The sequence below is a fragment of the Microcaecilia unicolor genome, chromosome 9 (assembly GCF_901765095.1).
Source record: "Microcaecilia unicolor chromosome 9, aMicUni1.1, whole genome shotgun sequence".
NCBI lineage: Eukaryota > Metazoa > Chordata > Amphibia > Gymnophiona > Siphonopidae > Microcaecilia > Microcaecilia unicolor.
Window position 1 is genome coordinate 11,946,271 of NC_044039.1, and position 27,299 is coordinate 11,973,569.

General features: G+C 43.1%; 1 protein-coding gene across 1 annotated transcript in view; it reads left to right on the forward strand.

The window, feature by feature from the left end:
- Positions 1-27,299, forward strand: part of ZDHHC17 (zinc finger DHHC-type containing 17) — a 106,786-nt gene that overhangs the window by 61,214 nt on the left and 18,273 nt on the right. Inside the window, exons 9-10 of the mRNA XM_030213814.1 lie at positions 8,131-8,273; positions 17,085-17,185. Of these exons, the coding sequence (XP_030069674.1) occupies positions 8,131-8,273; positions 17,085-17,185 (244 nt within the window). The remainder of the gene's footprint in view (positions 1-8,130; positions 8,274-17,084; positions 17,186-27,299) is intronic.

Here is a 27,299-nt window from a genome sequence, read left to right on the forward strand (position 1 = left end):
AATATTAACCCCCAGGTATCGAATGTATCGCGATGCCCATCGGAACGGAGTTGCCTGCTGTAGACGGGATTTTTGTTCAATGGGAATATTTATGTCAAGCACTTCAGATTTGTCTAGATTAATCTTAAACCCCGAGACTTTCCCGTATGCATTTAGCATCTCTAGTATTTTCGGAAAGGAGGTCTCAGGATCTTTTAGCATCAGCAAGACGTCATCTGCAAAGAGAAGCGTCCGCGTTTCGATTCTACCCAATCGTGGCCCCTTTACTTCTGGATGTGCCCTAAGCCTAACCGCCAACGGCTCCATTACAATGGCAAAAAGCAGGGGGGACATTGCACATCCCTGCCTTGTTCCTCTATATAAATTGAAGGGCTCTGTCAGTCTGCCATTTATTCTAATGGAGGCCTGAGGGGTTTTATAGATTAGACGAAGCCAGTGGAGGAAACGCCCAGTGAATCCCATTTTATCTAGCACTCCAAACAAGAAGGACCAGCTCACTCTGTCAAACGCCTTTTCGGCATCTAGTGACAGAATGCATAATGGAGACCGCGTGTCCTGTGCATGGTATACCAAATGTAGTGCTCTACGTATATTATCGAATGTCTGTCTCCCATGCACGAAGCCTGCCTGATCCTCATGAACTAGAAAGGGTAGATGTTTTTGCAGTCGTGTTGCCAAAATCTTTGTGAAGATCTTATAGTCTATCCCTAACAGTGAGATAGGCCTATAAGATCCACAGAGCTGTGGGTCCTTCCCTGGCTTGTGGATGACCGTAATATTAGCCAAATTCCAGGTTGGGGGGAGCCCCGGACTGTCCTCTAGGGAATTAAACACTTGCAATAGCAATGGGGCCAGAAGCTTCCCAAATGTTTTATAGAATTTGCCAGTGAAGCCATCGGGTCCCGGAGCCTTACCTGCCGGGAGCTCCTTAATAGCGTGAATAACCTCTTCCATTTCAATGGGGTGCGCTAGCATCTGAGTGGCACTAGATGTCAGTCTTGGAAGCTCTAACCCCTCTAAGTAATCTGTTATCTCTATGTGATCTGTCTCCTCGCCTCTGGTGTATAACTTCTCATAAAAGTCTTTGAATGCTAACTCTATATAATCAGAGTCTGTGTGGGTGTCCCCTCCCTCATCCCTTAGGCTCGCAATTATGTTGCGGTTCGCTTGCTGTTTTAGCCTATAGGCCAGAAGACGGCTAGCCTTATTGCCAAATTCGTAGTGAGTCTGTTGAGCCTTCTGAAGACTCTCGGAGATATCCGCTAGCTCCAAATCACAGATTTGATCCCGCAGCCGGCGAGCTCTATCTAAGCTCGCCTGCTTATGTTCCGATCCACCACTATGAAGCCTGGCTTCTTCCTGTTCTAGTTGTTTCCGGAGAGTCGCCTCTTTTAACATCCGCTGTTTCCTAGTGTGTGCCTTCAGCGCTATGAGGTGACCCCGCATGACTGCTTTAAATCCCTCCCAGACTATTATCGGTGAAACTGTCCCATTATCGTTGAATTGGATATATTCTTTAATATTGGTTTCAATGCTAACTAGATTAGCCGGATCCTGCAAAAGAGCATCATCCAGACGCCAGCTTTTCTGTCTCCCTCGCGTATTGGGTAATGTCAGCTGCATCAGAACCGGAGAGTGGTCTGACCAGGTTCTAGGTAAAATCTGCTGTGTCCCTGCCAATCCTGCTATCGCTGCTTCTCCTAGCCAGTAGTCAATCCTGGAGGATGACTTGTGTACTGCAGAGTAGTAGGTATAGCTACGCTTTCTTGGGTGTACTTGCCGCCACAGGTCTATTAGGTGCCAATGATTCACAAATTCGTGCAATTTTGCTCTATCTCTTCGGCCATATTGTATGCTACTCGAGGAGTTGTCTAGATGAGCCTGCATGGTAAGGTTAAAATCCCCCCCCCACCAATAGGGAGCCCTCTACATGTTTCTGGAGCAGTTGGTCTAACTCTGAGAAAAAACCTTCTTGCTGTGCATTCGGCCCATACACGTTTACTATAGTAAAGATCTGTCCTAATAGCGACAACACTACCAGGAGGTATCTTCCCCCCTTGTCTCTGGTCACTTTAAGTATGTTCCAGGGTTTATCACCCACAAATGCCATCATTACCCCTTTACTCTTTGTGTTGTCGCTATTGGACGCAAAATATATATGGGGATATTTCTTATGGTAGCACAAATATTCATGTCTGGATAGTAAGTGGGTCTCCTGCACTAGGACCACATCTGCTCGCAAACGGAGCATTTCTCTAAACAGGAGTTGTCGCTTTCTCGGGATATTCAACCCTCTGGCATTAATCAGTAGTAGGTTAATATCTGCCATGAGATGTCATAATAAGTTGCTCTATTGCCTGCTAATCTCTGAGTCATTATGCTTCTTTGCCTATTTCCTATTGGTTTCCTCTGATGAGCCCTCCCCTTAACATCCTGATAGGCCTCTTTCTTGTCCCTATCCCAGGGTTTCCCTCCCTCCCCCCTCCCCCCTCCCCTCATTAGAAAACTGCCCCTGTATATCACTAAGGGCATTCTAGAAGGAAGTGTAAGCTGTTCAGTCCATATTTCCGCGGAGGCTCCTGCATCTTTGAGTTAAGCCTTGTCTCTTTGCAATTTTAACCTTTCTATAAAATTAAGTGACAACAGAGCAACTTAACAGGTGTTTGCATAGTATTAACAAAACAAAATACATCACCCAATCACTTCCTAAGGTCCAACTTTTTTTTTTTTTTTTGCAGCATTGCCACTGAGCGCACGTTCAATCAACTTCTGTCTTTTTGCTGATTCAACAGTTGCTCCTTAACCGAGGCTTCCCAGTGAAGTGCTTCTCATTCAGGTCACTTTTGTTGCCGACTGTTGGCGTTTTAGGCGTCGCTGACCATTGCCTACTCGTTGCCATTTAGGCGGTATCACCCGGGTTGGGCCTCTCTTTGCTGCTGTCGTCGGAGTTGATGTCTCCATCTCGACTTCCTCTGGTAGCACTTCTTTCGCCTCTGCAAGTGTTCTTATGTGCTGCATTTTACCCTCTTTATAAAATACTAGCGCAAATGGATGCCTCCACTTGTACCGGATCCCCAGTTCTTGAAGTCTTCTAGTGACTGGTTTGAGTTCCGCTCTGCGCTTCAATGTAGTGGCTGCCAGATCTTGATACACTTCCACTGTGTATGTATCCCACTTAAAATTTGGGGTCTGTTGTGCCGCTTTTGCCACCTGCTCCTTCATCTTAAAGTCTCTAAAGCACACTATTATGTCCTTAGGCAGATTGGCTCGTGGAGATCTGAATGCCCGGTGAGCTCTCTCAATGAGGATCGCGGTTGGTTCTATTGCTGTACCTCCAGCTGTTAGCAGATCACTTGTCAGCCTTTGTATAGTATCCTCACAGTCAATGTAGGCAGGGGACTCCGGCAGGCCACGAAACCGCAAATTGCATCTGCGACTACGGTTCTCCAGATCCTCTAACTTGTCGAGGACCTGCTGATGGGCTAGCTGGCTTTCCGTGGTTCGCTGATCTAAGGTCTCGAGTGCGTCTGACTGGGCATCAAGCCGATTTTCTGCCTCCTCCAGGCGAGAACCTAGCTCTCTTATTTCACCTTTGAGATCTGCCCCCATAGTCACCAGCTCACTTCGCATTGCCTTCAGGTCTGCCCGAATCTCCTGCAGCCATTTCTGCCACTCCGGACCCATTTCTTCCTTGGGCTCCTCCTGGTCTTTATTGGTGTGTGTTTCCCCTGAGGGTGCTGATTCTACAAGTTCCGCTGCCGCGATCGCCCGTTCCGGGCGGTTCAATGTTGCGGCCGCCATTTTGTTTTCTCCGCGCGCCAACGATGTAAATGCGAAGCGGGAGAAATTCACTCTCTCCGTCTCCGTCTGCATCGGGAGTTTAATCCCGCTGTGTTGCGCTCTCCTCTGCTCGCGTTTTGCAATAATTTCGCCGCTTGAAACAGGCTTTTTAGCTTGTAGATCTCCGCGGGTTATACGGAGCTCAGCTAGCATGCAGCCATGCCGTTTCGTGACGTCACTTCCTCCGCTTCTTCCTTTTCAACATCAACAAAATTCGCCCTTTCCTCTCTGAGCACACCACCCGAACTCTCGTCCACGCTCTCATTACCTCTCGTCTCGACTACTGCAACTTGCTCCTCACTGGCCTCCCACTCAGCCATCTATCCTCCCTTCAATCCGTTCAGAACTCTGCCGCACGTCTCATATTCCGCCAGAACCGATATACTCATAGCACCCCTCTTCTCAAGTCGCTTCACTGGCTTCCGATCAGATACCGCATCCAATTCAAGCTTCTCCTCCTTACTTACAAATGCACTCAGTCTGCTGCTCCTCACTACCTCTCTACCCTCATCTCCCCCTACGTTCCTGCCCGTAACCTCCGCTCACATGACAAATCCCTCCTCTCAGTACCCTTCTCCACCATTGCCAACTCCAGGCTCCGCTCATTTTGCCTTGCCTCACCCTATGCCTGGAACAGTCTTCCTGAATCCCTACGCCAAGCCCCCTCCCTACCCATCTTCAAATCCTTGCTTAAAGCTCACCTCTTCAATGCTGCGTTCGGAACCTAACCTAACCTTTCGAACATATAGGTTGCCCCAATCTGTCTGACCTATCTGATTAACTGTACATTGTCTTTTTAGATTGTAAGCTCTTCGAGCAGGGACTGTCCTTCCATGTTAAATTGTACAGCGCTGCGTAACCCTAGTAGCGCTTTAGAAATGTTTAGTAGTAGTAGTAATTTAGATAAGAAATAGATAAATGAATATTCTTACTCACAGAAGTGTAAAAGGATCTGACTACTTATGTAGCTTAAGTAATTTACTGTCTGTTGCTAGAAAATCCTACGTTAAAATATAAATTCAGATTTTAAAGAGAAGATAAGTTACATTTCCTGGGCGTAGTGCATAGTTAATTTTTTTTTTATCATGACTATGTAGTTTGGTTTCTTTTAGGCACACAGTTTGATCCCTTTTTTTTTTTTTCTTCAAAATGTTAAATTTGTCCATTTTTAGTATAATTCATTAACAGATTTGTGATATTAAAATATCCGAGGCAGTCAGAATGATATTGTCGTGTCTACTTAGACCATTTTATTTGTCTGGATCGTTATTTTCTCAATTTCCCCTTTGGGTTTTGCAGAAATGTTGTATCTCTAGTCAACAAATCAGCCACTGTCAACAGAAATAGAATCACTTATTTTGAATTTTATATCTCAAGGTGATTTTTATTGTAATTATGCAGTATGTTTTTATGCTACGTGTGATATTTGCTGTTCCTTTGAGACTTTTAGGTAATTTGTGACTGCTGTGTGACTTAAAATCAACATGTATCAGCATTTCCCAAACTGTGGTCCGCGGCACTCTGGTATGCTGCAGCGAACTTGCTGGGGTGCTGCGGCAAATCCCGACCTCCTGCTAGCCCGAACCACTGCTGCAGACAGCAACAGCGGAAAAACAAACAAAAAACGTGCTGTCAGTTCTGCCAGTCCTGTGCCCCCCCCCCCCCCGGGAACTGGAAATTGATGTCAGCGAGGACGCGGCCCCACGCTTTTTTTTTTGGGGGGGGGGGGGGGGATCCACTGGGGACAGGGAGTAGATGCCCTTCAGGACTCGCAGAGGCGACTGCCAAAGGAGGTTGAATGAAAACAGGAGATGGGATGAAGTCAAAAAGTTGAAGCCAATAGGTCAGTCTTTGTTTCCCTTCCCTGTGTGGCCGAAGAGGGGGAGCGGAGACCTGTGTGGGTGGGGGGTGCCGCGAAATATTGCTCAGACACAAAGGGTGGCATGAACTGAAAATGTTTGAGGACCACTGATCTATATCCATCTATTTTCTAGAAAAATAATTCCGCTCACAGCTCATTACATAAAATAGAATTAACAACCTAAGAATTGCCATTCTGGGTCAGATGAAAGGTCCATTCAGCCCAGTGTCCTGTTTGCAACAGAGTCCAATTCATGTCCAATTCAACCTTAAGTTTATGGACTTTTTCATACAAACTTCTTTTTTAAACCCAGCTATGGAGAGACTACTTTTACTACATCCTGTGGCAACAGATTCCAGAGCTTAATTTATGGGTTGAATGAAAAAATTTCTCCTATTTGAAATGTACTACTTTGTAACTTCATAGCGTATCTCCTAGTCTTTGTTTTGTTTTTTTGTTTGGTATTTTTTTGAGAGAGAGGGTAAACAGTCAGTTCGCATTTACCTATTCCACTCCGCTCAGGATGTTATATAGACCTCTGATACATATTATATACAGGTACTTTATTATTTTGTACCTGGGGCAATGAGGGGTTAAATGACTTGCCCAGAGTCACAAGGAGCTACAGTGAGAATCGAACAAAGTCCAGTCCGTGCCCCAGGATCAACTGCACTAACCACTAGGCTACTTCCTTTCGTTCTGGTAATTCTTTTCTGTACCAATGTTCTCTCTATTTTTGCACATGAAAATCGTTTTGTGCTCAAGTTTTCAGCCTTGGCTCAATGTGTACGGTGTAACCTATATATTCACAATAAAGAACACCAGCAACAATTTTGTGTGTGCGGTTGCTAGGTGTGTGCTCTCACGCACAGAGGTTAGAGGGAACGCTGCTGTAGCAGATCTGATTTTTTTTTTTTGTTACATTTGTACCCTGCGCTTTCCCACTCATGGCAGGCTCAATGCAGCTTACATGGGGCAATGGAGGGTTAAGTGATTTGCCCAGAGTCACAAGGAGCTGCCTGTGCCTGAAGTGGCAATTGAACTCAGTTCCTCAGTTCCCCAGGACCAAAGTCCACCACCCTAACCACTAGGCCACTCCTCCACTCCATTCTGCTAGATCCTTGAAGTAGCGACCAGAATTGCAGACAGTACTCGTGGTGTGGTAGCATCACGGAGCAATACAGAGACAGCATCATATTATTTTATTCTGTATTCCTTTCCTAATGATTCCTGACATTGTTTGCTCCTTTGGTTCCCACCACATGCTGAGCAGAAAAGTTCAACATATTTGTGGTGATGCCTAGATTCTTTCAGGATGGTGATTCCTAATGTGGAACCTAGGCTATAATTTGGGTTATTCCATTAGTGCTTCACTTTGAACTTGTCCACATAAAATGCCATCTGCCATTCGGATGCCCAGTCTCCTAGTCTTGCAAGGTCCTCTTGCAGTTTCTTACAGTTTACATGTTTTCTTGCAGCACAGTGCAGGAATGTTGCAGAAACAATTTGCCCAGGTCCCAGGTAGAGAATGACACGGGGACAGGGACAGATCCCATGGGGATGGGGACAGAGCCCGTGAGGACGTGGACAAACTTTGTCCCTGTGTCACTTTCTATTTTGAAGCCTGTTAATGAACTGGACTGTTATTTATTTACGTTTGTTTGATGCAGGCGACAATATTTTTATTTTTTGGTAGAACAAGCAAACATGCTGGCCACAGCTAGCAAAATTTGCATGGGGAATCCTGTACATCCTGCTACCAGCACATCTTCTAAGAAGACATCTTCTATTGCAGGAAGGACTGTGGAACACAGGAGAGCCAGACTCAGTCCTGAGATTGTTGATGACTTCTTATTCATCCACAGATTAAAAAATCATAACAGTGCTTCATAGGGCATATTTCTTCCCTCTAGGGCATACAGAACGGGTTGTATTTTGTACCCCTGGACATTTTAACAGGGTGGATTAGGATTTCTTGGGGTAGTAGGAGTCAGCTATTGGGGTTGGAAGGGTAGAGGGTGGTGATGGTGGGAGGGTTTATTATAGCTGCTCATTGTTATTATTGTTTTCTATTTGTAATTTATACAGAACAGTTGCACAGCGTATTGTTCCTTTTTATACTTTAATTAAAAGATTTAAATATAAAATCATAGGTGTTCGAGGCTTCTGCAGATGAGATCAGAGCCGACGGGGATGGAGACAGGGCCTGCAGGGATGGGGTGTGGACGGAGACTAATTTTATCCCCGTGTCATTCTCTAGTCCCAGCCTTCAAGTGATGCAAAAGAGATGAGTCTTGGAAGGCAATGACCTTGCAGCTTTTGGTTCAACTGAGCAGTTGTACAGAGGGATGAGGGAGAAGCAGGAGAATGTTTATGTAAGGTTTTGTTTGCATATCAAAATGTGTGTGTGTTTTTTCTTTTTTTTCTAGGAATTTCGACAGAAGGTGATGCTTGGAACTCCTTTTCTAGTGATTTGGCTAGTTGGGTTTATAGCAAACCTTGACATAGAATCTTGGCTCATTAAAGGATTGCTGTATGGCGGTGTTTGGGCCATGGTACAATTTCTTTCAAAGTAAGTGTTTAATACTCTTTTGTTCAGAAAATGCCCCATGAAGGCTTTTTTTATCCTCTCATTCTCACAAGTCTGTGGCTACTCTTTCTTCTCTCCTTTTTTGTTTCAATAAAATACTAGATGTTTTCTGTTTTTCTTAAGACCTTCTGCCATCAGGTTTTCCAAGGTTTCCTATGTAATTCCAGTACTAACTGTATAGTCGAGATGTCTGTCTCCAGTTAAACGTACATTACCAAGATTTGAAAGCTAAAGGAGGAAAAGACCTCTTTGGACAATTTAAAGATGTCAGACCCATTTCAAAAATGGCTTGTTTATTTCTGTACATTAGTAGAAGATAAAAACCTTCACATATAGGGTCATAGTAAGATGAAACGCATGAGCAAGGCTGATGTGAATGTTATGGACTGATGGTCACAATATATTGTTGTTTTCAGGCTTATTACCCACAACACCAAGACTGTCTCTGTGGTCTCAAGTCACCGTTCTTGTTATGCTCCACACTTTAGTTTCAAGTTATTTTTTGTTAGAATTCAATGCAAGCAGATGTGCCACTTGTGAATATCAGGTAATGTAAGCTCTCCTTTTAGAATAGCTTGGGGTAGGGAGCAATCGAGCTACCAAACCCATTAACCTTTTGCAAAATCTATAGTAGCAAGCAGAATTGAATAGGTGTAGTCTATGGAGTAAACATTTCCTTTTCGTCCGTGCCAGACCAGTCCAGACAAATGGGTTATGTCCATTTACCAGCGGATGGAGACAGAGAAAAAGTAGTTTCAAATAATTTGCCTCTTAAGGGTATTGTGCAGCCTGGGATGTTCAGTATTTTCTCTGTCTCCAAGCAGATGGTAGTTGGATCGTGCAGCTCCTTCCTGGTGCTGGTCTGGTAGCTCCTACCCGATTTTTATCTGTGTCGGTTGAGCAGGGGTTATTACTGGATGAATTGGCTCTTTACTGTTCTCGCTTGAGCTCTGACACCTGGTGGTGTGCCAGGTCCATCATCCTCCTAGCTGGGGTGACACTCAGTGGTTCCGGGTTCCACTCCTCCCCCACCCCTGCTATGCTTCTTCTGTGGGTTTTTCCCATAGGGAGTAAAATGAGACAAACAGGATAAAGTACATTTGGCTTTTCTGTGTGACACTTTTCAGCAAGGCAGTATTTTCTTTCTGTTGACTACACTTCCTTCTCTCAAGTTTTCCTGGGCACTGAGGTAAGTGGTCTGTTTTTATGTCCTCTCTCTCTTGGTTGTTGTTTGGCAGAATGTCTTTCTGGGGTTTTTTTTTTGTGGTGGGCTGTCGCACCCCAGTCTCGGTGGCTTCAGAGGTGCGGGCAGCGGGAAACCTTGGTGTGCGCAGCTGCTTCTAGGAGACCTAGTTTTTCTGTGCAATTTTTCTTGTTAATTATTATTCTTCCTACTCTGCTGCTTTCAGAGGTTTGGTTTCTCTTTCTGCCACCGTATGGCATGGGTCACACCTCACGCCCTTACAGTTGTCCTCAGTTCTGCAGTTTCCTGGTAATTGGAAAAAAAAAAAAAACAAGCAGTATTGAGTGGCTTCCTCTTGTCAGGATGACCATGCCACGGTCTGTTCAGTAGCGGCTCTCGGCAGCGCTGTGAGGGATAATTCTTCCCCCCCCCCCCCCCCCCCCCGAGTCTGGTGCTATGTCTATGATTCATGATGGTGGCATGATCTCCCCTTTTCATCTCGTGCCCTGAGTGTTTCTCGCCTTATTGAGTCTCCTGTAATTCAGCAGCGTGCCTGGTTCTTTGTTGCTGCGTTCTGTTGTCTTTCTCAGAGCTCCTGCGCTTCTCTTGCCGACATACACAGACATTGGGTTCTCAGTCTTGGATTGCACAGGTTCACTTTCATATGCTCCCTAATATCTGCTTCCCTAGTCCCCATGGTCCAAGAGAGCAAAGGGGCAGACGGTCTGCAAACTCCAAGACGGAAAATCAGAGTGTCCGACATATCTTATGTCAGCACATTTTTCTGGTTTATTCGGTTAAGCTGTTTTTTTCAACATATATACTAGAAGATTCACAACTGCAGTCTTCAGTACATTTGGTTTCATCAAATCTACCATAATTTGACAGTAGAGGATCATTGTGTAGCCCCTGAAGCAGCCCTGCTGGGCGAAACACGGCCTGTGTCGGGCTGTACTGTATATAATTTTTAATATATCTGTTAATAAATTACATTTCCTTAGCGTCCCTCCGGACCGGACCAGGATTTGACTGATGGGTTGTGCTCGCCTTCCAGCAGGTGGAGACTGAGAAAAAAACTGACTCTAGAGAGCCAATAAGAGCCCTGGTCATGTGACCTTAGCCTCAGTATTTTCTCAGTCTCCCAGCAGGTAGGAAGTGAGCCCTTTAGTCTCTCTCTATCTCTTTCTCTTTTAGAGGTTCATAATTACAACAACAATAATACTACCTCTTCTTCTGTGCCTAGGAATTCTCTATTAGACGCTGGGCAGGTAGGAATTTCTTTTCCTTTCTTTTACAGCCTCTGGGGGTGTTAAACTCGGGTGTCCCCGGGTCCCTCCCCCCTTCCTCCCCATCTCCCATATGTAGCTGGGAAGGGCTACCCTTTGTTTAGAAAGGTGTATGTCTTTGGGAGAGGCAGCCACTCTAGAAAGTCACAATTTTAATGAGCAAGCTCAACTGTTTAAAAAAAAAAAATGTATATACCCAGGCTGTTAACGAGCAGGCAGCTCTGTGCTAGTCTACTTCTCTTCAGCACTATCTTTTCTAACTCGGAAAAAAAAAAAAAAAAAAAGAAACTTAAGAGAATATTTCTCTTTGGGGATTGTACTTTAAAAGAGTTAAAACAAATAGAAGGAAATTACGAGGAGAAGCCCTTTTTTTCTTTCCCCACATTTTTCCTGGCAGTCAGCTCGGTTGTGATTTATTATGCTTGCGGAGTTTTTTCTTTTCTACTTCAGCTGTGAAAAAATAAATAAATAAATAAATAAAAGATTGGAACAATTCAGTGTTTTAGACTTTAAAGGGCGATTTTTTATTTTCACAATTATGTTCCTCAGTTTTTCTGGCGTTTTAGTAGCTGTGAATTGAAATTAAAAAAAAAAAAAAAATGGCGCGAACCGCTTCGGCGCGCGCCCGCTCTTCTCCGATCGGTCTGAAAAGCTCAGGATGTGCTGCGCTGTCTATTAGCGTCGGAGGAGAGGCTAAAGCATGTTTTTGCTCGGCACTGGAGGGTAACTTTTTGCTTCCTCTACCAGCGGCAGCGATTTCCGGCTTCTTCGTTTGCGATCGCATCTCCTTTCATGTCCTCCGTGTTTTTTCTTCTTTGATCCTCGTTCTTTTACTTTGGGCGCGCTAGGTAGCCATGTTTGCCTCCAGCTGCAGTAAAACCTCTCACGAGAGTATCGAACAGAAATCTCTGCTCCAAAAGCAAGGCTGTGCAGTAATTCTGCAAACTAATGCATACAATATTTGTCATGGCTGTTCACCACTAGGAATACTGGGGACCCTGGGCCTAGGTTCGGTGTTTTAACCTGAAACAAGCTCAACATTCATATCTATTGGGTGTGAGTCTGGTACTACTTCTACTACTACTTAACATTTCTAGAGCGCTACTAGGGTTACGCAGCGCTGTACAAATTAGCGGAGAGGGACGTTCCCTGCTCAGAGGAGCTTACAATCTACATCTCAGTGAGGGAGGACGCATGACCGTGGTACGTGGATTAGTGGTATGTGGATTAGGGAGATCCAAGAAATTACAGGCCTCATCACGATCTGCTTTGCTGATTTTCCGTCTAGTCCCCAGTGTTACACATGGCGACCATTCCCTTACCTCAGCATGTGCTCCGTACGGCGGCATTCTCTTCTCTCATGTGCTACATTAGGACCAGCATTTTCCTGTCTCAAATGCTATTCAGAGAACATTCTTAGGTCTCCAGTGCTGCTCCAGCAGAATTTTTCATGTCGCAGGCGCTGCTCAGGCAGCATCATTCACATGTCTCAAGTGCTGCATGATGTCGGGTTTTTTCTGGCCATATATGCCGCACACGGGTGGCATTTTCAGCTTCTGGCAACCTTACCCTGCACTATGCCATCCTTATAGTTTCTTGTGTGGCACATTGGCAACTTTCTCGGGCCTTCTGCCTGAGGTTGACATACTTATGTCGTCTGTGCTAGGTTTCTGTACCTTTCCGTAGTTGTGTGACGTCAGTTATACACTGGTTCTCAGGCACAGTGCTGATGTGTTGTGCAATGCTGGTGGTTTCAGGTGACACGTATGGATTCTGGTTTCTCGTGCTGTGCCGGGATATGTCTCTAGATTGTGTTCGATCGGTGGCCTTGTGCAAGGAGTAGGGGGCAGCCTACTGTGTGCAGTGAGATCACAGCACAGCATTATGTTCTGTGCAGTGTCAGGGGTCCCATAGAATTCACTGTGACAGCAGACCCTCATGCACAACATGGTGTTGGCTATTCGTGTGCTGTCTGGTCTCAGTCCAGAAAGTTTGTCTGTTCCCTGCTGCTTATGTTGTGCATGGGCAACATTTGCAAGCATGCATCTTTTGGCCTGTTCTTTGCTAGTATCAATGCTCTGATCTGTTCCGCAGCACCTAGTCTCCAGCAGGCTTGTGGACTTCCTGCATTCCGTTTCCAAGTTTCACTGCAGCAGCTGACGGATTGTGCTGTGGTGGTGGATCTTTGATCGGCTTGACCTCTTCAGCCTCTTTGGTGCCTTGGGGGCATTTATCTCCTGGATAATAATACTGTCCAGAATCCTCCACCTTCACCACCTGCTTGGCTCTCAAGTTTCTCTTTCGTCTGTGCAACGGTCTCCGCTGGTCTGTACTTTGGGCCTGTGTTAACTTGCACCTGCCTTTTTTTTTTTTTTTAGCACTACCATACCTTACATACAGTGCCTCTTCTGCCTTCTGGTTCATTTATTCCTTCTCCCTTAGAGCAGTGTGTGTTTGAAGCTAATGAGCTCCTTGGCTGTATGGCGCAGTTCTTGCCTTCACTGCTCTGCGCCATGCTGTCTCGTGCTGTATATCGGACCCATCTCTAGACAGCCAGCACTGCCTCATCTCTGAAGGCTGTTACATTTTTTTATATTTGGAGTGACAACCCACATTTTTGGAACCGCAGGATTTTTAAATGTATATCCTGTCATTTCCTTAGATATTCTTGACCGTATTTGCAGTATTCTATTGACCAGAAAGGTGCCAGAAATGTGAAATCGAACAATCGCTGTCCATGTGAAATTTTGCTTATAGTAGGTAACGTAGTGTGGTAGCTGTGTTAGTCCACTTTGAAAGGTAATAATTAGAAACAAACTAAAATAGTCATCATCGTATTTTCTTTGTTTTGTTTCTGTTTATTAGCTTATCATGGGCAAATACTGCTGTGCTCTATTCCATCAGTTGTAAACGATGTAATAAATCAGTAACCAAATGAGACCAACGTAAACTGAAAAGCTGTTATTTTACACATGCATATGTGTATTTGTTGTTTAACATTCATGCGTTCAAGTTTTAATTACGTGAAGCTGTTCTGTGCTTGTTGTTAACAAGTTTCCCCAGAGGTAAATAGTTCAGCTGCTATTAATGCTTCCTAACATTTTGCTTTAATTGCAATCAATTTTCTGTCACAATAGCATAAAATTAATTAATGGGACTTCAGCATAAAATGCGCATTCGTATTCTCTGCCTATAGAAGTGATGGAAAAATAAGGTGTGACAAGAAGCTAGGACATGCATATGTAAAAAGATCTACCATAAAGTCATGTATCATTTAAAGCTTCTATTTCACTTTATAAATTTTAATAGTAATATTGGAATGTTTTGACCCCTCTGAGAAAAACTGCACTGGCTCCCAATCAAAGAACGTATTGCTTTCAAAATCTGCACCCTGGTTCATAAAATTATCTACGGCGAAGCCCCGGGATACATGACAGACCTCATAGACCTACCAACCAGAAACACAACAGGATCAGCACGAACATACCTAAATCTCCACTTCTCAAGCTGCAAAGGACTCGAATACAAATCAACCTATGCATCCAGCTTTTCCTACATAAGCACACAACTATGGACCAAACGCATTACCAAAAGCAGTGAAAACAACTTATGATCACCTAAACTTCCGGAAATCATTAAAAACTAACCTGTTCAAAAAGGCATACCCTACCGACCCAACTTAAATGCCTGAACCCTGCATCACAACGAAACCAAAGCTCGTAATGGACATATAGTAACTCTTCCTCGCTACGATTGTCTTCCTCTCTACGATTCCTTAATGTGTCTGTACACACGAACCTTATTCTACCACAACATTACTGTATTTGTTCATACCGGAATTGGCGAACGCCTTTAAGGTACTATGTAAGCCACATTGAGCCTGCAAATAAGTGGGAAAATGTGGGATACAAATGTAACAAATAAATATATTTCGGGTGTGTACCAAAATTTCCCTTCAGACCGACAGCTAGTGCCTAGGAAGTGGTGCATGAGTCCCAATGTAGAGATTTCCTGCTGTTACCTGAATGTGGTTTTTCAGATCGTGTTCCAGAGAAGTGGAACTCAGTGGGTTTATTCAATGTTGTGATGCATAATGGGAGATATTTGCATTACGTGTCTTTCTGAGTACCTTTTCCTCCATTCATGATTGCAGTATAAATTGTGCAGATGAAGGAGCATTCTCTGGAATAGTAAACGTTTAATATCTGACATAAGGTATCAAGTCCACTGTTTCCAGGGCAATTCTGTCTCCTGCCACATAATAACTTAGTATAAGATGGCAAGTAAAGACCAAATTGGCCCATTCAGTTTAGCCAATGGCCAGTTCAGAAAATATTCCCCTCTATACTTTGCCTGTTGGGCACTTATATAGCCCATCTATGAAGTGTTTTGATCTCTGTCCAGAACAGCAATTTCAGACCTTTATTTCTATTTGCTCATCACTACATTACTGACCACACAGGTTAGTTTCCACAAATTTCCTTTGAAGGTTCAGTTTGAGATCCTAGTTGTAGTTCATTATTTAATTCTTCTCATAATGGCATATCGCAATCAAATTTTCATAAACAGGTGAAGACTTACTTCACACGGGCATTTGCTGGGAATTAGTCCTAATGTTCTTGGATAACTTTAACTAACTTGATCTCATTTTAGTATAACTTTTTTTTTGTCTGTTGTCTTATGATCATGGTAATAGTGAGCAGTATAGCACTGGTTAAACTTGAAAACTAACTTCTAGTCTTCATCACACCCCCACCATCAAATTATGGCATCTCTTTGCTTGACCATATTAAAGTATTTATTGGTCTGATTTGTGTATCTAAGATAATGCGTATCATTACCATTGTGAGATATGCACAGGAGGGTGATGACAGCTGGTAGTTGTGGAGTTTAGACGACAATGTTTCATTTTCCTGGTCCGAAAGGGGCGAGATGTACAACAATCCTGATGCAATCTTTTCTCTATCAGGCTGCCAAAATTTGGAATGTTCTGCCGGAACAAATTAAAACTATATAATACGGAAATTATAAAATCTTTCAGAGGTCATGAAAAACCTATTTATTTCAGACATTTCTATTTGACAATTATTAAATTCCAAAGAACTGAAAAACAGACAACCGTAATCCAAAGGGTTGTGTGGAATGAATGTAAAGAAATGAGGAAAGTGGGAAATACCCTCATAAACCAAGGCTTCTGCCAAGGTCTAATCAACAAGACACTATTATCTGTAAAAGACTTTGTGCCCGTGATCAAGTTTTTTTCATGGGGTAAATATTCCCTACTTCACTCGTTCAAAAATGCCCATATAGGAGCATCATGCAAAATTGCCCATAATAGAGCACAAATATTAAAGGTAACTGAGTTACAAAAATTGTTCAAGCTACAGCATGGCATGCATCAACTTAGCTGACTTGCCAACCCCCCAGTTTAACTGTTGATTTTCAACGGGGCCCGATTCGTTTCACCCATAGCAGGGATTCATCAGGAACCACTCAGTTGCATCGTAAGAGAAGTTTAGTCAGCTTGAGACCGATACCCCTGTCAGTATGATTCAACTGAGTGGTTCCTGATGAAGCGTTGCTATGGGTGAAACGAATCGGGCCCCGTTGAAAATCAACAGTTAAACTGGGGGGTTGGCAAGTCAGCTAAGTTGATGCATGCCATGCTGTAGCTTGAACAATTTTTGTAACTCAGTTACCTTTAATATTTGTGCTCTATTATGGGCAATTTTGCATGATGCTCCTATATGGGCATTTTTGAACGAGTGAAGTAGGGAATATTTACCCCATGAAAGAAATTTGATCACGGGCACAAAGTCTTTTATAGACTTTGTTGATTAGACCTTGGCAGAAGCCTTGGTTTCTGAGGGTATTTCCCCACTTTCCTCATTTCTTTACATTCATTCCACACAACCCTTTGGATTGTGTTTGGCAGTTTTTCAGTTCTTTGGAGTATTAGATTACCTGTTTAGGATTAACAGCCCATACTGTTTTGTTTTTTCATCATAAGGCAGTTATTAAATTCTTTGAATGAATACAAGGATGTAATTCCTAGGTATGCCTAGTTATTGTAAATTCACATTGATCTGTTAAAGATATATGCAGTAGATAAATGTATTAAGACGATCCCACTGGGGTTTGCTTTTACCATTTCTAATCATTTGACAAATGTTATATAGGACTGTAATCATAGTTACCGTATCAGTTGTACGGAAGCAGGTCCTGTGTATAATTTGTAAATAGGATGACAGGTTTTCATGATCGAGTAAAAGGTATTAATGCTTTGAAATGGAAGTTGTGTTAATCAATTCTCCTCTTCTGCAGGTCATTCTTTGATCACTCTATGCACAGTGCACTGCCCCTTGGAATATATCTAGCAACCAAATTCTGGATGTACATGACATGGTTGTTCTGGTTTTGGAACGATATCCTTTATCCTGGGCTTCCTAACAATTTATGATGATTGAGTGTGGAAGAGGGATGGGTGGTAATAGATGCTGACGGTCTGGTACCATCTCCGTATGCTGTTTACGAAAAGTGTTTCCATCATTAAATACTTTTTTTTTTTTTTTTTTTTTACTTGGGAGCTTTCTCCCACTCCGCTGGTTTTCCAGCTCAGAAACTGGGCTGGGATCCTGAATTCATGAGCCTCCCTTTGTAGTTTCTCAGGGATGTTTTTCCCCTTATTTGATCTTTGCCCAATATACGTTGAGGAAATTGGGTAGAGGAGGGGACGAGCCCCTTTGAGAGTGTCGTAATCTTTAGCCCTAAATTGAGCCACTAGATAGTGGAGGAGTGGCCTAGTGCTTAGGGTGGGGGACTCTGGCCCTGGGGAACTGCGTTCAATTCCCACTTCAGGCACAGGCAGCTCCTTGTGACTCTGGGCAAGTCACTTAACCCTCCATTGCCCCATGTAAGCTGCATTGAGCCTGCCATGAGTGGGGAAAGCACAGGGTACAAATGTAGCAAAAATAAAATAGATACTATTGGAGATTCTACATGGAATGTTGCTACTATTGGAGATTCTACATGGAATGTTGCTATTCCACTAGCAACATTCCATGTAGAAGGCTGCGCAGGCTTTTGTTTCTGTGAGTCTGACGTCCTGCACGTACATGCAGGACGTCAGATTCACAGAAGCAGAAGCCTGCGCGGCCACATTGGTGATCTGCAAGGGCCGACTTCTAGATGGAATGTTGCTAGTGGAATAGCAACATTCCATGTAGAATCTCCAATAGTAGCAACAGTGGAGGAGTGGCCTAGTGGTTAGGGTGGTGGACTTTGGTCCTGGGGAACTGAGGAACTGAGTTTGATTCCTGGCACAGGCAGCTCCTTGTGACTCTGGGCAAGTCACTTAACCCTCCATTGCCCCATGTAAGCCGCATTGAGCCTGCCATGAGTGGGAAAGCGCAGGGTACAAATGTAACAAAAATAAAATAGATACTATTGGAGATTCTACATGGAATGTTGCTACTATTGGAGATTCTACATGGAATGTTGCTATTTCACTAGAACATTCCATGTAGAAGGCTGCGCAGGCTTCTGTTTCTGTGAGTCTGACGTCCTACACGTATGTGCAGGACGTCAGACTCACAGAAGCAGAAGCCTACGCGGCCACATTGGTGATCTGCAAGGGCCGACATCTACATGTAGAATCTCAAATAGTAGCAACAGTGGAGGAGTGGCCTAGTGGTTAGGGTGGTGGACTTTGGTCCTGGGGAACTGAGTTCAATTCCCACTGCAGGCACAGGCAGCTCCTTGTGACTCTGGGCAAGTCACTTAACCCTCCATTGCCCCAGGTACAAATAACTACCTGTATATGTAAGCCGCATTGAGCCTGCCATGAGTGGGAAAGCGCGGGGTACAAATTTAACAAAACAAAAAAAACCTATGAATTGACATTCAGGTCCTCCATGTGGTAGTATGCAGCAGTAAAAACAGTATTAGTTTCTTATATGCTGGGAACTGGAAGGTAAATAGCTGTGTTTTCACTCAAAGCTTTTCATAAGCACGGCTGCTGTCCGGCTGAGTGGTGTTTCTCACATTTCTGTAGCAGAGTAGTTTGACAGGTGTTTGTATTTCTTGGCAGTTCTGTTTCTGCTTTTTCATCCACAGATGCTGTTAAATTATCCAGTAAGCTCTCCATTTCCCTTGCTTTCTTCTCTTCCGCCTTCCTTCCTGAGCATTACGTAGCATGGCACCTGGATCCCATACACACCCCTTGCTTTCCGGGGTCAGCTCTCTGCTTCAGATCTGTTGCTTTCATCTTTAAAGCCAAATTAAACTACACAGTACATAAAGAGTCTTAGGGGGAGTAAGAAAATAGAACCGTTTTGCCAAGTCAGTTTTTAAATACGTTTCATTCATTATTAATTCATATTAGTTTTGAAAGATTTCTCTGTGCATGCGTGTATTTGTCCATAGTGATCCAATAATAGTACTTATGTTTATAGCAATACTGGACTTTAAACAGTGCTGCACAGTGGTGACAAGTATACAAGTACAAAATGCCCCTGCCCCTAAGACCTTACAAGTCTAAATGGTACCTGAAGCACTGGTCACAGTGGCAGAAGCAGGATTTGAATCGTCACTTCCCTGATTTTTGTCCCATTGCTGTATCCAACAGGCCGGTCTTCTCCAATGGATTTGCGCCAGTTTTAGTAAGAGAAACAGTGAGTTAAATGCAGGACTTTTTTTTTAAAGTCTGATATTTGACAGTACTGTTAGAGAGCAGGTTTAGTTCTTTGCTATGTTTTGTCTGCCCCAGTATTACCCTTCCCTTCCTGATCTGTCTAGGCTGCAGCCTAGGAAGGGGAGGACTGGATGGAGCAGGAGGCAGAGGAATATTCTTAGCAGGGCACTGGCTAATAGAACTGGAGCTTCAGCCCTGTATTCTCTGAGTGCAGTTCAGAACAGCACCAGGACCTGGTTAATATTCCACACTATTAACTATTCTGCACCTGACCTGTAACTGAAATTACTGATGCCACTAATATATATATTTTTTTGTTTTAACTTGTTTAGAGACTGTTTTTTTTTTTTTTCAAAGGATGCCTGTACATAAACCAGGGTTTTATGTGTACAAATGTGGTTTTAAGGAAATTGCTCAACAAATATGTATATACTAGTAAAAAAGGCCCGTTTCCGAAACCAATGAAACAGGCGCTAGCATGTGGTTTTTTTTTGTGTGTGTGTGTATGTGTCACAGAGTTATTTGTGTGTGTGTGTGTGAGTGAGGATGCGGTGTGTGTGCAGGTTGTTGATGTGTGTGGTTTTTTTTTGTTTTGTTTTTTGCTTGGGGGTTGGGGGATGTGCTGTGCTGGCAAAATGGGTTGGATTGGTGTGTGGCTTTGAGGGTGTGTTACTGTTGTATTGTGTGTGTGTGGTTTTGTCTGTCAAGGAGGTTTGTGGAGGGGGGTCTTTCTGTTGGTGAAATGTAAATGTGAAATGTAAATGTAAATTTTTGCACATACCCACAGCAGGAATATTCTTCTCTCGTTCCAGCGGTGGTTCTGTGCTCTCCGTGCTGCACAGATAATGAGCCATTCTGCTGGGGAATGCTCCTCCCTTATTGTCACGTAGTTTCCTCTGATTGGTCCGTCTTACGTTGCCTAGTGTTGCCTGGGAACGGTGTTGTGATGGTCCTTTGTGTTTCAGAATGTTGAGGGTGTTTTTTCTGATTGGTCCGTCATGTGAGGGCGGGGCAGAGAGACATGAGGCTTCACCACCATGAATCCATGAACCCTTCAGTGACTGACTGAGTGACTTCAGAACGTTGTCTTCAGAACGTTGAGGGTGAGTTTTATTATAGTAGAAGTGTGCGTACATTTCGGGGAGGTATTCCCAGTGGCAGAGTTGGGGGTGGAAAGTGCACTTAGATGCTTGTAACTTTTTGTGAATAAGGTAACCATATGAGTAGTAGATACATGTACATACGTTTCATGAGTCAGTTTTGAAAGGGCAATTTTTTTTCTTTGAAAACTGATGTGGGATGTAATTCTATAAATGTGTAAAGGTATGCTTTACATGCGGATAAGGACTTTTATGGCGAGAAAAGGGGTCCACGACTTCCACAAGAGAAGCAAGCACAAAACAACAGGAGAAAAATCCAAATGACCAACGCAAAGAAAGGAGTAAGAGCGGCCAAAAAGTTTATTCGCCAAAGTAAACTGACCCAAAGGGACCCTACGTGTTTCAGAAACAAGCCTTCTTCAGGAGTCTAAAAACATAAAAATCAAAATGGTATTTAAAAATCACAGTGCAAAACGTAAACAATCAAATAATGATACAAGTAAAACGTTGGTTACAGGTACATAAACATGCTTTAGCTGAAGTGTCTGCATCTGTTGCCTCGTAGGGGTGGTTCTGAGAGTTTCTCTCTTGAAGGCAAGTAGGTGCACATCGTACCTTCAAAAAATAGATGTCTTTTGGTTTCTTATCTAGGCATCTTGTTTAAAAGTTACCCCCATGAAGATTGTGGATAAACAATAACTCTGACTTTACACACATGTGCTTTGTTTTGGAGGTTGCTCCTTTTTTGTTTGTTTTGACAGCATGTACAAAGTTGTTTTTTAATGTCATTCAGGTTTCTGAATGTTAAAAATTCACCAGTCAGGGAGAGAGAGGAGAGAACTAAACCAGTGATGCTGTTCTCTGTCAACCTTCTCCATCCCTCATGTTATTTTCAAATCCTGATGGCGGCAGAGAAAACTGCTTTTATGCCTCTCAGTAGTAAGAGGGACGGATCACAAAGAGATGGAGCTGTACAGTTTGGATGCAGGGAGCAGAGTTACTGTGGGAGTGTGAGGCATCAGGCAGTTGCTGGTTATTTTTTTCCTTTCCACTATTCGCCTGCCAAGGACAACCCTGAATCGGACTACTGGCACCTTTCTTCATAGAAAAAAATAGGCAGTAGTAAAATGTGAAATCAAAACGAGCCTAGTCCTATATAGAAGAGAGAGAGGTGGGAGGAAGGAGAAGAGAGACTGTTCTCTACTTGGTACTGGCTGACAGAGCTGGGGAGCCAGCCCTGTATGCTGTGATCAGGGAAAACAGAGAACAGCACCAGAATCTAGTGATGGCACATACCGTTAACTGCTCTGTACCCTGTAACTTTAAAGGCCTAGATTTATCAGCTAAGCAGACTGTTGTTAGATCTATTCTTGATAGATTTTAGTGTGGGTTAAATGACATTTAAGGAGCATTCATGATCAACGACTTGCATGTTGACCCTTATGGCCAGCCAAAAACAAAAATTAACAGTACATGAGGCTGAGTTTCCCCCCCCCCCCCCCCCCTCCAGCCAATAAAGTCTCCGACATTTGACACCTAGAAATAAACAAGCCCTTAAAACCTTGTAACAGCTGTGCTGTCCTGAAAAACAGCTCCGCTTTCACAGTTAAGTAGTTTTCTGCCTTTTATTTAAGATCATAAAGATAAAGCTGACACAGCGCTTTGTGACCAGCTCTTTCAGACTGAAGTTGGCAGGTCTACTCATCATTCCTTTTGCTGATAATTTAAGTTGCAAGCAATGTAATAATTTGCCACGCTCATTTCAAAGCAAATTGCTTTTTTATCTACTTAAAATTAAAAAAAAAATGTACCAGGCATGCCTTCAAAGCTTCTGTTGGAAAACCTACTACTACTACTACTATTTAGCATTTCTATAGCGCTACAAGGCATACGCAGCGCTGCACAAACATAGAAGAAAGACAGTCCCTGCTCAAAGAGCTTACAATCTAATAGACAAAAAATAAATAAAGTAAGCAAATCAAATCAATTAATGTGATCGGGAAGGAAGAGAGGAGGGTAGGTGGAGGCGAGTGGTTACGAGTCAAAAGCAATGTTAAAGAGGTGGGCTTTCAGTCTAGATTTAAAGGTGGCCAAGGATTGGGCAAGACGTAGGGGCTCAGGAAGTTTATTCCAGGCGTAGGGTGCAGCGAGACAGAAGGCGCGAAGTCGTACCATAGTTTTATCAGGAAAATGTATATTTTGACTGCTTTATCTGATAGTTCTACTACTACTACTACTACTATTTAGCATTTCTATAGCGCTACAAGGCATACGCAGCGCTGTACAAACATAGAAGAAAGACAGTCCCTGCTCAAAGAGCTTACAATCTAATAGACAAAAAATAAATAAAGTAAGCAAATCAAATCAAATTAATGTGAACGGGAAGGAAGAGAGGAGGGTAGGTGGAGGCGAGTGGTTACAAGTGGTTACGAGTCAAAAGCAATGTTAAAGAGGTGGGTTTTCAGTCTAGATTTAAAGGTGGCCAAGGATGGGGCAAGACGTAGGTGCTCAGGAAGTTTATTCCAGGCGTAGGGTGCAGCGAGATAGAAGGCGCGAAGTCTGGAGTTGGCAGTAGTGGAGAAGGGAACAGATAAGAAGGATTTATCCATGGAGCGGAGTGCACGGGAAGGGGTGTAGGGAAGGACGAGTGTGGAGAGATACTGGGGAGCAGCAGAGTGAATACATTTATAGGTTAGTAGAAGAAGTTTGAACAGGATGCGAAAACGGATAGGGAGCCAGTGAAGGGTCTTGAGGAGAGGGGTAGTATGAGTAAAGCGACCCTGGCGGAAGATGAGACGGGCAGCAGAGTTTTGAACCGACTGGAGAGGGGAGAGGTGACTAAGTGGGAGGCCAGCAAGAAGCAGATTGCAGTAGTCTAAACGAGAGGTGACAAGGGTGTGGATGAGGGTTTTGGTAGAGTGCTCGGAAAGAAAGGGGCGGATTTTACGGATGTTGTAAAGAAAGAAACGACAGGTCTTGGCAGTCTGCTGGATATGAGCAGAGAAGGAGAGAGAAGAGTCAAAGATGACCCCAAGGTTTCGAGCTGAGGAGACAGGGAGAATGAGAGAGCCATCAACAGAAATAGAAAACGGGGGGAGCGGGGAGGTGGGTTTGGGGGGGAAAATGAGAAGCTCGGTTTTGGTCATATTTAATTTCAGGTGGCGTTGAGACATCCAGGCAGCAATGTCAGACAAGCACGCTGAAACTTTGGTTTGGATGCAAGGTGAGATATCAGGGGTAGAAAGGTAGATTTGGGAGTCATCAGCATAGAGGTGGTAGGAAAAGCCATGGGATGAGATTAATGAACCAAGGGAAGAAGTGTAGATAGAAAAGAGGAGGGGACCAAGAACAGAACCCTGAGGTACACCGACAGGCAGAGGGATAGAAGTAGAAGAGGATCCACCAGAGTGAACACTAAAGGTGCGGAGGGAGAGGTAGGAAGAGAACCAGGAAAGGACAGAGCCCTGGAATCCAAGTGTGATGAGCGGTCACTTGTCTTCGTAATGTAGACATAATTTTTTTTTTTATATATTCTTTCTTGGAACAGCTTTTACATCCTGAGCCTATGTAAAGGTAGCCTTCATCCAGCATCTGACAACTGTCCAACTGGAAAGTATGAAATATAAAATGCGCTGGTGCAAGTGAAATAGATATAGGTAAAAAGTGGGATGTTTGACCACGGAAATACAAATCCTGGAGACAATATCATAAAAACTTCTTTACTGAAGAAAAGACTCGACACACCTGTTGTGTTTCGGCCTACAGGCCTGCATCAGGAGTCTATAAAAACATAAATCAAATAAATCTTTCAAACAAATACATATACAGAATCAAATAATCAAATAAAGCATTGATTCTGTATATGTATTTGTTTGAAAGATTTATTTGTGTCGAGTCTTTTCTTCAATAAAGAAGTTTTTATGATATTGTCTCCAGGGTTTGTATTTCCGTGGTCTAACATCCCACTTTTTACCTATATCTGTGTTTTCCCGTGGGGCGTTCGAGTTCTCTGCTTGATTGCGGATTTTGTTTGAACATATACCCCTGAACCTGACCATGGCAAGTGAAATAGACCACATAAGCTTCATTACTTTCTGTGTTTTAGTATATTAAAACTGTGCTTTTTTAATGCAGCAGCCCTTCCTGATATAGGTGTTAAGCACACTGCTGTCCAGGGCAGAAACTAAGGAGTCGACCTAGCCAGTGCCAAGTATCCTGCTGTTCTAATTCATTAATGGTCACTCAGAAGAGGGCTGTTTATGCTGTGACCCCAGAAAATGGCTCCCTCCCCCAATAAAGTGAGCCTTGGCCTTTTGCACTTTCGGTCCTTGGGGCCTTCAGACAGCTGGTTTTCAGGTTGTGCACAGTGCTACAGGAGAGATTTTTATCCATTTAGTCTAAGAACTGGGTTATGTTTTGGTTGTCCTGAAACCAGGTGTGTTCTGAGGCCACAGCACAGCCAGTGAGACCTGCTCTGTCTGCTGCCTCTTTCCCTGACACCCCCTGCCGCCACCACCACCACCACTGCTGCTTCTCCAAACCAATGGCGGCAGCAAATCAAAGTAGAAACATAAGGGGACTGCAGTAGACATACCCACAGCTGCTGGTCCCTCCCCCTCCAACGTCATTGACGTTTCCAGGGCAGAGCTGGCAGCTCTGGTATGTACAGTGTGACCTCTGCTATCGCTGCTGCTGGTTTGGGGAAGAGAAGGAAGAGTGGAGGGCAGAGGGGCACATTCTGGAAGGAAGAGGGAAGAGACTGGGATATAAGAGGACGTGAAATAGAAGAGCCAGGGTGACTAAGAGGTGACAAGCTGTGGGTAGATAGAGTAAAAAGATGGAAACTGAGGATTGGCTAGTAAGAGAGAGTTAAATCTGGACAGAGGCAGAAAAAGAGGGAAAATTGACAAATGGACAAGAAAGCCTGGCAAGACGAGGAAAGCAGAAACCAGAGACTGGGACCAACGCAATTGAAAAAAGTAAATGGTCAGACAACAGAGGTAGAAAAATAGTAGTTTAAGATGAAGTAGTGTGGTAGCTGTGTTAATAAATAACAATAGAAAGTGGAAATAAGCTGTTATCGTTTTATTTGGTTAATTATAGTAGATTTTTGACTGACTATCAGGCTCATTTTCAAAGCACTTAGCCTCCCAAAGTTCCATAGAAACCTATGGAACTTAGCCTCCCAAAGTGCTTTGAAAATATGCCTCTTTGAGACCTAAACCTCCTTCATCAGGTCAAGACAGGATACCATAACAGCAGTATACTGTCCTGACCCGAGTAAGGAGGTTTAGGCCTCTGTAAGCTAATTTGAAATTATATTTTGTCCAATAAAATGGTATTTTCCATTTTTTTGTTTTTTGTTTTATTTGCATTTGTTAATTTGTAATGTAGTGGTTGGAATATGTCAATTTTTGAAACTTAGTTTTGTTTTTTTATACCATCCATTTTCTAAAATGACTCCTCCTGTATTTAATATCACATCTCATAAGGGAAGGATCATGTTAAGTTAGGAACCAACATTTTAGGTGATACCAGGTCCAAACTTTAAGAATCAGCTTTAGTTCGTTGGGGTTATATGGTGTTGAGTAAATTATGGGCCATTTGGGATTATGTTGTTAAGAAGGCTTTTTTGATTCTTTTACATTTCCTTTTTATGTCCCGGCTTGATTATGCAAAGGTGGTGTGTTCCGGGATGACTATTAATTTGGCTAAGTTTCAAACCTTGCAGAATACTCAGTTCTTGTTTTGGGGCATGCCCTCAAGTCAGATCATGTCACTCTGCTTTATTTTTATTATCATTGGTTGCCTGTACATTATAGAATTTTGTTTATTGATTCTTACTCATAGAGTATATTATAAAATTCAACAGCCCCTTGTTGGGTTGATATACACCCTTATATTCCAGCTAGGAATCTGCGTTCCCTGGATTTGCTATTGCTGACTGTTCCTCCTATGACTAGTACTTGTTTGATGACTACTAGGAAATCTGCTTATTTTTACTTAGCACCTTTCTTGTGGAAAAAGCTCCCAGTGGAAATTCGAAAGGAACAGTCTTTGAAACAGTTTTAACGTGTACTTAAAGCCTATTATTTTACTCTTGCGTTTGAGGTTTCTGTTTTAGAAAATGAGGGCTGAAGTCTGTGTTAATGTTTTTGTTGAGTGTTTTATGTGGTTTTTATTGTATTGTTTCTTTTTTTCCGATTTGAAAATTATAGTTTTTATTTTTTATGCATTTTGTTTTAATCTTGAGCACCGGTGTGATCTCTTTGTGGTAGAGAGCCAAGCGGTATAGCAAATTTAGGGCCCTGTTTACTAAGCCGCACTAGCGTTTTTAGCGCGCACTAAACGCTAGAGTCGCCCATATGCTCCTACGTGCGACTTAGCGTTTAGCGCGCACTAAAAACGCGAATTCGCCCTTAGCACTTCTTAGTAAACAGGGCTCTTAATAAACTGTAACTGTTAAACACACAAGCAGAACAACGTCTTTCCAGCGTTTACACATTTTTGGTACAATTTTTACTAAACCGGTTCTCATGGCTATATAAAATTATTTCCAGCTTAAAAAAAAAAAACGTTAAATCATGTAATACTTCATTTTTCGTTTTGGAATTTTAGAGGTTAAGGCTAACCATGCATGATCTTATAATGTCTGCTTGGCATATGGAATAAGAATTAGGAATTTCTGTTACTTGATATCATTCCCTGTTACAACATGCCATATATGGACAAAAGCAGTTTTGAGGA